General features: G+C 30.3%; 1 protein-coding gene across 1 annotated transcript in view; it reads right to left on the reverse strand.

Moving 5' to 3' along the window:
* Positions 1-261: 261 nt before the first annotated feature.
* Positions 262-12,066, reverse strand: part of LOC112680696 — a 13,317-nt gene continuing 1,512 nt past the window's right edge. Inside the window, exons 2-14 of the mRNA XM_025550879.1 lie at positions 10,451-12,061; positions 6,371-6,609; positions 5,728-5,945; positions 5,562-5,659; positions 5,271-5,452; positions 5,026-5,183; positions 4,478-4,646; positions 4,188-4,381; positions 3,360-3,501; positions 2,943-3,132; positions 2,717-2,862; positions 2,510-2,627; positions 262-496 (exon numbers count right to left, since the gene is read on the reverse strand). Of these exons, the coding sequence (XP_025406664.1) occupies positions 420-496; positions 2,510-2,627; positions 2,717-2,862; positions 2,943-3,132; positions 3,360-3,501; positions 4,188-4,381; positions 4,478-4,646; positions 5,026-5,183; positions 5,271-5,452; positions 5,562-5,659; positions 5,728-5,945; positions 6,371-6,609; positions 10,451-12,061 (3,542 nt within the window). The 3' untranslated portion in view covers positions 262-419. The remainder of the gene's footprint in view (positions 497-2,509; positions 2,628-2,716; positions 2,863-2,942; positions 3,133-3,359; positions 3,502-4,187; positions 4,382-4,477; positions 4,647-5,025; positions 5,184-5,270; positions 5,453-5,561; positions 5,660-5,727; positions 5,946-6,370; positions 6,610-10,450; positions 12,062-12,066) is intronic.

The raw sequence follows: 12,066 nt of genomic DNA on the forward strand, positions 1-12,066 counted from the left end.
TTGCATAGTAAAATAAAATTTAATGTATCGTAATTTTATAAATTAGTTATTGAAAAGGATTAGTGTTACATTGAAGAATATACTATTATTTTATAAGAAAGTATTGTAAAATACTAAAAAATGTATTTAAAATAAGTTCTGGTAATGAACAAATTGTTTTTACTATTTATACATTGTATATCCTCGAAATAAATACTTTTGATTAAATACTTAAACATTATGAAATAAATATCTAGTTTTATACATAAATAACATACACAATTTTATGTACATTGATAAGTCTTAATTTTCCATAATGGCATACAAAACGTAGGGAGGGTAACATACATCATAATTCATAATTATACAATATTTTCATCTGAGGAATAGTTTACCATCTTAAGGTGGTAGCGAGTTAGTAATGCCCTTTTGAATTCAGATTACGCAGTGAATCTTTCAGATCTGTTTTTAATGTTATCATTATTTGAGAGTTGTGTTTTCGGTTTTGAAAATGCATCTGAAACGAAAAAGAAAAGCATAAATTTAATTCAATATATTTTGTGGTAGAATGTATATAAATGTGATGACGATTTCGTGTCACGATTAATAATTATTAATATATAAGTTAATGGTGTTAAGAAAATGAAAGTGATGATTCAAGTCAATGTAAATCGATTTAGACGATGTACTTTAGTTTTAAGTAAAAGCAGTGAAAATTACATGCGGACGATGATCATTTAGAATCGTTTAATAAGAGTAAAACATATATGTGTACTACGCAGGCATATGTAATATAAGTAATATATATTAGGGTCATAAATGCAAAATAGGAAAATAAAAATTCGCTGGCCAACTTATTATGGCTTTTCGTTAATTTATCGTCCATTGAGATTTATTTTTATTAGCCGTTCAGTGCAGTGTTTGGGAAAAAATGCGTAGCACTCTCTTATCAGAATAATTAATTTGCTTGCACAATAAATATAAATATAACATATACAAAACAGCCGGTGTAATGGGTCTAATATTTGTCAAAATTGTTACTTTATTCAGAACAGTCCACTACTCGTTACGTGAGAATTTTCGATAAAACGTGTTTCATTGTTATCTTTAACGAACATTGTCGTATCGATGTAGTACGTAATGATCGTTGTACAACTTTCAGAGCTCGAAGTCCGTGCGACTGTCTGAGGTCTCGTATCTAACGTCGATACCATTTCATGATCCAAGCTTGTTTCGTTTACAGCTGAAGATAAAATATTATACAAGCAGTGGATTGATGTACGACGATTTTTGGTATTTTATAATATGCTTTAATTTTTACTTTATGAATAATATAATTGCTTTTAAAATTACATGAAACTAAAACTTAAAAATAGTCTTTAACCCATATGCAACTAAAAAATTAGTTTTCAAACTTAACGTGATAGATAACATGATCAATTACCCTTATAACGTATGTATATCTAGAATTGGTCATAGGCTTAGGGTTGGATCTAGGGGGGGAAGTCGGGGATTTATCCCCAAGCGTAACATTTTAGAGGGTGTAATTTTCGTAATTATTAACAACTAATTTGATATTTTTAACTTCGTTAAATACTGATATTAAAAATTAGGTTAATACTCAATAAGTACGATTGTATATTGATTATAAGAACACAATTTATTTGAGTATTTATTTATTACTCTATGGATAGGGCGTAATTTTAAAATTTTACCCGGGCGTAAAAATTCCTAGTTCCATCTCTGCATAGACTATAGCATTAAATAGAGAATTTATGTATGTTATTGGTAATCATCATTATGGATCGATATTATCGTATTTATGACCACAAAATATGATTAATATTCCATACTAAGTGTTAAAAATTATTTATGCAACTGCTGTAGTGTATAACTATTATCTGGACACGATTAATAATATATTTACAAATGATTCGTATGATATTATAAGGTATATTTATATTAATACAAAAATTACGATTAATTTCCAAAATAAAATAAATGTATCCAATAAATAAATAATACCCTTTTTGTTTCTTCTGATTTTAGTTATTCAGAATCATTATAAGTTAGTTCAAAAATAATGAAATATTTTTATTACTTACGAAATAAGATTAAATAAATAATGTTTTTCTGTAAAATATTTACCGTGTTTATGGTTTTGAAGTTAAAAGCAAATAAATTAAAATCAATATTAGATCTAAGTAAAATCATAAACATTTGTTCGCAATGAATTCCTGTGGAATTTTCATAAAATAACCAAGTATAAGTTGTTTAAAAACAATTAGTAAATAATTTACGATGTATATAAACTCGTTTTTCTACGATGTATACCATACACGAAATGTATACTACTCGTATTAAGCATTGTAAAATTATATAATGATTTAATTAATGTAATTTATGCTAATAAATTCTGTTTCCAAAACATATGTCCGACAAAAAATAAATTTGCTTATTTAGATATAAAAATTATACTGTTCCCGGATAAGGAATAATTCCAAGTAAACGCATTAAAAAATATCCTTACCTCCAACAAATATTCTCATAACGTTCTTTTGAAGTCTGTCGAAGGGTGATTCGATCATTACATTTATAGCGAAACCATACAAGAGGGCATTAAAGACGTCACCACAAAACCTCCATGTCTGTTGTAAGGATATGAATTAAAAAATAATTGTTAGAATATTGTGATAAATTTTAACAGTCATCGGTGTTATACTATAATTGTGCTTACCATCATTGTCAAACTTTGATACGTCGGCGTTTTCATGGAGTTAACTGTCTGTAGTTGAGAAATTTCTTGGAACATATAGATGCAAAACACCAATTTGCCCAATACTTGAAAAACTCGATGACCCAAAAATCCGCTTATACATACGCCTGGGAAACACATCGGACGATAAGATATAGTTTATCACATTGAATCGGATTCAATACTTCCAGGTGAAAATCAAACATACCAAATCCTGACAGTCCGTGACCAATAATCGCGTAAGATATCAGTATTGACCACACGAGTCTGCCAACTATGAAATAAATCGCGTGTTCGTAATTCACGTATGAATGTCCCAACCGGAAGAATAACCCGGAACTCAAGTAGATGATATTTCCCGTCAAGAGGACAGTTGGAGCCCAAAAAATACGACTTTTCTGTTAGCAATCACAATGTAATCGAGTAACAAATAATATCATTATGATTTCTGTTAAACCAAACGCATAATAGTTATAGAATGTACAAATAATATTTCTTTATAATAATTGGTAAAATGTTGTGAAATTGCATTTAAATATATAATCGATTTATGTTTTGTTTTAAAACATTTTTGGTAATTCTGTATTATTTATTAGATAATGTAAATGATCAAATGTTTAATTACCAATGATAGTTTGTAATCGGCTTCCTTTAATTGCATGTAGATGTAACCAGCTAAGATTCCAACAAAGTAAGTCATAGCTCTCATGTGACTTTTTATGTAAACCTTAGTATAGAATCTTTCTTTACTGAGATCTTGTAGACTCCTGATATAAAAGAAAAAAATATATGAATAACCTCGTTATTATTTTTAACTGATTTCAATGAATTATTAAGATAATTATATTAGTTATAAGTTATTATTGTGGTTTTTATATTAGTTATAAATTATTATTATAAACTAGTTACGGAGAAAAAAAATAACTAAGAACTACAAAATTCAAATATAACAACTAACTTATTGGTATGTCAATAAAAATAGATTTTATAATCTTTTGTAAAACGACGTTTGAAATAGAAAAAATGTTAACAGTTTAGTTCTTATTTTATTAGTAAGAACATGTTCCATAACTAAATTAGTTCCATGTTTGCCAAAAACCGATACTTAATCAATAATTATAATAATTTTTCTTAGTAAATTGTTGTTATGTTAAAATTCAGTTTGATAATTGTCTGTCAAAGTTAAAAATTAAAAATTGGAATTGAAAAAAAAAAATAAATACGTAAAAAGTGTCCACGTGTAGTATAGCGTAAGTATTACCAATAAATATATGTTTATATTTTTGAACGCTTGAAAACAAATCCGCGTTTCGTGTCGTAGAGAATCAGGTCACCGGTTAAAATGTATGCCTGTTTTTAATTTTACTCGGATTTTATCATCAGAACCATATCATTTACTTTGGTGCGATACTAACCGTTGGGCACCGACAACATTACAATTGATACTACTCACTGCGGATCGATGGCCGGTGTACCTCGATGTTGTTCGTTCATGATAATGTATGCAGGAACGACCGTCGACAAGGCCAGACACGTTCCAAGCAGAACCAGTCCCGGTTTCCTCCACTTCCAAATGGCGTAGGTGAGTAGCGTGCCAACGACGAAGAAGTGCATGTCGCACGTCAAGTACCACGACGGAATGACGCACTGTATCGTAAAGAACAAAACGTTTTCATGGTTATTAAAACAGTCGTATAACGATTAATCGTTTCCGAGCAAAATCACGGTCTCGTTCATGTTTACCAATTCATCCGTGTGCACGTAATTGTTGATGTACAGCACGTTCGTCCACCAATTAGTTTGACATCTTTCGGATTCTCTGTATATCAGCTTTCTCCAATACGGACCGTCATTAATGTACGGAAGTATGAAAATATACGTCACTATAAGAGTTCCGTATACAGGGAATATCCTGAAAACACGGAAAACAATAATACTCGAATAAAAACACAATGCGTTTTCGTGCAATAAATCACTACTACTACTACTACTACTACTACTACTTTTTTTTTTTTTTTTTTTTTTTTTTTTTTTTATCTTGGTATCGTCGAACCGGGGGAGTACTGCCTCTGCTCTGCATTCCCGCCGGTCCGCCATCGTTTATTTATTTAAAATAATTACACTTACAAATTTAATATTAACATCATACGCTTGTCGCATGTTACAAAGCTGCGGTTTACAATTGCGGTATATACAGTACAAGTTTTATTAGCTACTACTACTACTACTACTACTACTACTACTACTACTACTACTATTACTACTACTACTACTAGTAGTGCTGCTTGTACCTCAGCCATCTGTAAATCATGATGGGCATGAAGTTTAACGTTTTCCTTTCGATCAATTGTTTCGTGATAATGTAAAACGTTAAGAATCCACTGATCACGAAAAATGTTTCCAAAAATATGGAACACTTGAAGTAGCCGAACCAGAAGTTGTGGATCACCTGGACGGAGAAAACGATCATCATGTTACAAACGTTCTGCGTATTGCAACATTATAGTTTTGGAATAATTTTCGATGTTACCCTTACCCAGTGAGCGAAATCGGGATTCATTTGCGGATTGCCGAACTCCAAAAACCACCTGTGACCTACGATTACTTGTAGAATGGCGCATACCTTGAGCCCGTTGATTATCGAGAATTCTTCACTCTCCGAAGGTTTCAATAGTCGTTCAATGTTCGATATGAGTGAAAACGGTTTCATAATTTTTTCTAAGATGGAAACAAAACGTGGTTAGCCGACAGACGGATGACAACAATAATCGATTGCGTGGAGTACGAACGTCAATCGATTATTATTGTTGCAGCGATTTGAACTTACTCATCGGTCCGTGTTCCGATTTCGGTCGGTATTGCAAGTAAATCAAGTCATACAGTGTACCCGCAAACACGAGCATGGTAACTGCCACGTACAAAGCACTATAAACACAAGACGTGACCGTTGTATTATCAATTCGTACGGAAACGCAACATTAGCAACTAGTTACCAGACGATATAAAATCCTGCCGTATATTTGTAGAGATTTTTATTGGAAGTATGCAACATTGGATCTATGGTCACATTGGCTTCGAGCCCGTGACGGTTCAACTCGGGTATGAGTACGTTGCTTACGATCTTTTGCACGTCTTCAGACTCGCAAGTGTCGGGTAAACATACGGCCCATTGAAACTTGTGCCTTTGAATATAGTCTTCCTGTACGTTGTGCTTAACACGTAAAAACAGTGTAAAAGTTTTTTTTTTTTTAATCCATATTCAATAAGGGTTGCGTACAGCTATTAATAAATAAAAAAAGTGTAATGTATGGTCACAATAATTAATGTGGTATGAAATATTACGTTCAATGAAAGCGTACGTATAAATGTCACAAATAATAGGAATTCAAGAATATACCTCTTCGGTGAAATTTGTAATAACAAACGTAGAAATGTAAGATAAATCAAATTTTATATCACCCTTAAACTATAGGAAATGATTAATGGTACATTTGAATAAATATGGTAATTAATAAATTTAATTATTTTTAAGGATAAATGGTTTTTTATTTGTAATATTTATTCATTATCCTATTACAGTTGATGGCAAATTTATTTTTATTTTTTACGTTGTATTAATTATTTAAAATGTTTTACTTTAATTCCTTCCCAGGCTGACGCATCTTCATCAAGTGGATCGTAATCTTTTGAGTGATTGTTATCGTAATATCCTGGGTATAGGTGAACGAACGGTCGAAAATCTAAATCAACCAAGCTGTAACCACCACTTATATCGAGATTTTTTGATTTAGTATTGATACATTGTTCGAAGTTCCCAAAACTGTATATATTTCCGTCTAGAATTCCTTCAGGTCCTTTTGATGTAGCATCTAACACTAGACATATAAAATAAACCATATATCATTACTTATCGAGCGAAATTAAAACATAAACATTTACATAAAAATATATAGTGTTATTTATTTATTGCATTAATATATAATATATGTATAATATTATATATTTGACAATGATTAAGTCCTAATCGTATGGATGCGTAAAATACTTTAATGATCCCAACCGGAACAATATGGAATTAATATATATCGTTTTTTATGAGTTGTTGAGAACGAATCGATTAATGTTCGAGTTAAAAAGTATTAATTCTATGTAGTTATTAGTTAAATGGACATTGTTTTAATAGTAAAATTTATCATAGGAATATTTCCTTATTCAAAGATGCGTGTCATTAGAATTATTTTCGTAAAAAACGAATACCATCTTATTTCTGGTATTTTTTAGATTCATTCCTAATTTCAATTTCTCTAAAATTTTAACTTTACATAACTTTACATACCTAAGCGTCGTTTGAATTTAGTTATTTATTACTTTTCATACAAATAATTATGTATTTTTTTTTTTATATTTTATGTTTATTTTTTTGCTTTTTATGTTAGATTATAAAGTTATAATAATTTAAATTTATAACGTCTATACAGTGTCAATTGATCATAATTAAATACTCATATGTTAAATCGTTCATCAACTTCATATATTACAATTTTATTTGTATATGCAAAATAGTTTAATAGAATACAACGTGTATGTCGTTTTAATAACTATCCGACGGTTCTTTGAACAATTGCTTTGGTAATTATTTGTATCTATATATATAGTCTGATATGGATGATGCAGAAATATAATCATTTTTCTACAAGGAATACTGCATTTGTCATTTCGTAGGATAGTTCAAAACAGGTTAAATGACAGTCGTCGTTTGGTCATAATCAACGTGTTTGAAGAACTACCATTTTGGAAATTAATGTGTCATAGCAAGGTTAACAACATTTTGCAATTTTTATGGTACATCAATTTTTAATGATTATTATAACTAAGAATACATTTTATGAAAACATTTGAGACAGTTGTACGAAAGTATAGGTAAGTATATTATGTATATTACGTATAAGTTTCATTTAGCTTATACGTATTTCAATTAATTGAAACCAAGTTCGTCACTATATTAATTTACCTACCTGTCTCAAGCAGTGGCAGAATTAGGAGAAGGAAGACATGGATTCATCCCCGGGCGTAAAATTTTAGAGAGTGCAATTTTTTAGAATATAATCTAATATTGACGATTAGTTTGATATATTTTTACCTTTGTTACCGGTGGTGTATTTAAAATTCAATAAGTATGATGGTATGCTAATAATTAGAAAAAAAAATTAGGGAAGGGTATTTTATTCTTGGCTTATGATTGGGCGTAATTTAAACTTTTTCCCGTGTATAAAATTTTTTTGTTTTGCCTTTGGTCTTAAGTGGATGTGGTGGATATGAGATGGAATGAAGAGGCTACGTGAGGTAGGTATAAATTATCTTATTTTTACCATATATATTTTAAACCTCCCTGACTATGCTACTGTTGAAGTGTAACATAAACTTCCTAAACAAATTTCTTATCTATTTAATTTAAACAAAAAAAAAAAAAAAGCTATCCTTAATCGTTAAATGTGACACAATTTACACCTATAATCTACTATTGGTTGCAATATTATATAACTACGTGTTTATGATATATTAATGATATAGGTACAATTGTGTTATTTATCACCCTGCATCATAAATTGTTTATATCAAAATTATATAGGGTTGAAAAATAACGATTACTAATAGAACGATCTTATACATGCGTTAAGTGTATGGAATTTCGTTTATCCTGCAAACAGTCTATATGAGTATTTTATAAATAGTTTTTATGCAATATGCATATTCTTCTCTTTAAGGTGGTTTCCAGTTTTTCCTTGTATTATTATTTGCCAATTTCTCATGCTAGATTTCAATAAATTAAAATACTTAATGTGATTTCAGCATACATGCTAAACAAAATATCGTTTTAAATTATTTAATTCAATTTCTTTGTTGACTCGAAAACCAAATTGTTTACATACTGTATCACCATGTATTTAATTACGTAAGTAAGTGTTTGCATAGTATTTTGATAAATAATTGAGAAATACCCATACTTATTGATTATTTGTTATGCACACATATAAACAATCTAAACAATATTATATTTATAAATATAAGAAAATTAATTTGTTTAAAAATGATTAGTATTATTATGTATAGTTGCATTCTAATTCAACTAATTCAATAGAGAAAACTTGTACTTCAAAAACCAATCTCACTTATAGTTATAAATATATAAATTACGTCGTTTATAATTGATTAATTATATATTTTTCCTTTTTTATAAATTTATGCCGATTATTCAAATTAAAACCATAATTTTCAAATTATGAAAACCAAACATGTTTCGTATGGCTAAAAAAGATACCTAATATGGAAATACATAGACAATATATAATGTATTTTATTTATGTACTACGCCATGTACATTATAGTAAGGATATATTAATATAAAACATACTAATTTACAAAAAAACAACTTGGATAAAAATGTTAAATATTTTATTATTACACAATCCTATGTGCGATTTTATTTTTGAATTTATTGACTAATTAAATATTTTAATTTTATTTATTCATATTTATTATATTTTAATCATAAAAAAATATTTAAATTATTTATCCATGTTGTATTTTCATTTCTGAAAACGTTAATTTTCAATATAAATATGATTTGCACAAAAAAAGGAAAACGAATCTCTAAGTCAAAGTTAAAGTAAAAATATAAATTATGTTTTTATGGATATTCATGTTTCCCAGAGGAAAATATGATTTTATTCTATATCGGCTTTTATAGATATTTTAAATCTAGATTTAAAATCTAAGGTCTAAAATATAATACTGTACAGATGAATTTAAAAGCGTAAGATATATTATTTCGTATGAGGATAATTATGATATTAATCCCTACTGTAAAATCGGTTGAATATGAATGTGTTTTTTAATTGAGAAATTATTATTATAATACTCGGAGAATTTGCATTGTTTATTTGATGAATTGTATAAGATAATTTAATTTAGATAAAGTGACAATCGTTTTAATTGGCACTTATAATTAGCATTTTCAAAATTTAATTTGAATGCGAATAGTTTTAAAATTGTTGATCAATCGCAAGATAAAATCCACTCATGAAATAATTGTTTTGGTTTTGTATTGCTCCATTAAAAAAGACCAAAAATTATTAATATTATAGACAAATTAGTCAAAAATACTTTAAAATCATTGTATGACACAGCTATCACCACTTTGGACTTTGTACTTTGAAAATTGCAATATCTAACTATTACTGGTACAATAAAAAAATGTAGTGGTATTCAAACAATAAATCAAAATGAATGGAAAAATGTGATTAGAAAATCAAATTAAATATCGCTGTTAAATCTTAAACGTGACATTTAACTATCCGATCATAATTATATTAAAATACATTTATATATCATAATAATCATATTAATATCATATTATTTATCATTATTATTTATTATTATTATTATTTATTTATTTATTTCATATTAATATCATATTAATAATATTTAGTTTAAAAGAACGCCTTTACAGTTTTGTAGTATTTTTAATTAGTATACTGGGTTCACGTATACTTCGATTATCACGTTGTAAATATAATAGTATACATAATATTACTTATATGTTGGGAATGTGATGAATAGAAAAATAAATTCACACAATTTCTAACTATTTTAAATATCTAATGTAATAAATAAAGCGCAATTGCTAAATAAATAGGTTTAAATATATGCACGTACTTTTAACTGCCCATAAAGTAGATTTTTGCTTGTGTGAGTTATATAATTTCATATCGTTTGAGCATTTTGAATTGGTTTGTGACGACGACCAGGGAGTTCCGTACAAAATGTTTGCGATTGTTTGACCGAGCAACATAGGCGATCCAGTATACTCTACGGTAGTGACGTTGTCTGCGGGTGGTTTTAGGTTTTTGGGTGATGGAATTTTCTGTACCCATTGGGTCACCGTTGTTTGGGTAGTGCTAGAAAATATTTCAGGCTGTGCATCTTCTGTAGACACCACACTATCCTGCACGTCGTACGATGCTTTGATCGGTTCGTTGTGGAAGCTTGTGGTTCCATTCTGTTTTGAGGAAGAATCATCTGGAATAATAGTTTCGGTTGTTGATTCGCTGTTCACGTCTAATGGTACGTCGGGCTGGGGTATTTTTTCAGAAACAGAAACTCCACTTAAATCTACAGAAATATTTGATTCAGGTAATTTTCCCGTAGTCAAAGCTCCATCCAGATTTAACGAGGCATCAAGCTCGGACAGTTTTCCACCGATAGAAGATTCATTTAAGTCTACAGAAATATTTGGTCGTGGTAAATTTTCTATAATCGAAGCTCTATTTAGGTCCAATGATCCCTCAAGCTGAGGCAGTTTTCTAACGATAGGAGCCCCATTTATATCTACAGAAATATTTTGTTCAAGTAACTTTCCCGTAATCAAAGATTCATTAATGTCCAATGATCCCCCGGGCTGAAGCAGTTTTCCAACGATGGAAGCTCCACTTACATCTACAGCAATATTTGGTTCAGGTAATTTTCCCGTAATCGAAGCTCCATTCAGATTTAACGAGGCATCAAGCTGAGGCAGTTTTCCATCGATAGAAGTTCCATTTATATCTACAGAACTATTTTGTTCAGGTAACTCTCCCGTAATCAAAGATCCATTAATGTCCAATGATCCCCCGGGCTGAGGTAGTTTTCCAACGATAGAAGCGCCACTTACATCTATAGCAATATTTGGTTCAGGTAATTTTCCTGTAATCGAAGCATCATTCAGGTTTAACGAAGTCTCGAGTTGAGGCAGTTTTCCTACAACAGAAACTCCATTCAGATTCAACGAGGCATCAAGCTGAGGCAGTTTTTCATCGATAGAAGCTCCATTTATATCTACAGAAATATTTGGTTCAGGTAATTTTCCCGTAATCGAAGCATCATTCAGGTTTAACGAAGTCTCGGGTTGAGGCAGTTTTCCTACAACAGAAGATCCATTCAAATTCAACGAATCATCAAACTGAGGCAGTTTTCCATCAATAGAAGCTTCATTTAAGCCTAACGAGATGTCCGGTCGTGGTGATTTCGTGGAAGCCCCATCGAGGTTCAACGAAGCCACGGGCACCGGGAATCCAGCCCGAACAATGGGATCGCCACCATCGGTGTTCCGCCGGGACGAGAAAAGCGGAAGCCCTTGCGCAACGATACTGCCCGCGAGACACGCGACGTGCAATGCAATGAACGCGCTAACCAGTGACGACGAGATACGGAAATGCATTGTTGACCTATCCGGGCGCTCGTTCGACTCGTTCGATTCGCGAAGAAGCACCGCGCGTACAACAATGATCGTCGTC

Source organism: Sipha flava, unplaced genomic scaffold (assembly GCF_003268045.1).
Source record: "Sipha flava isolate LNK unplaced genomic scaffold, YSA_version1 179_pilon_pilon, whole genome shotgun sequence".
NCBI classification, from domain to species: domain Eukaryota; kingdom Metazoa; phylum Arthropoda; class Insecta; order Hemiptera; family Aphididae; genus Sipha; species Sipha flava.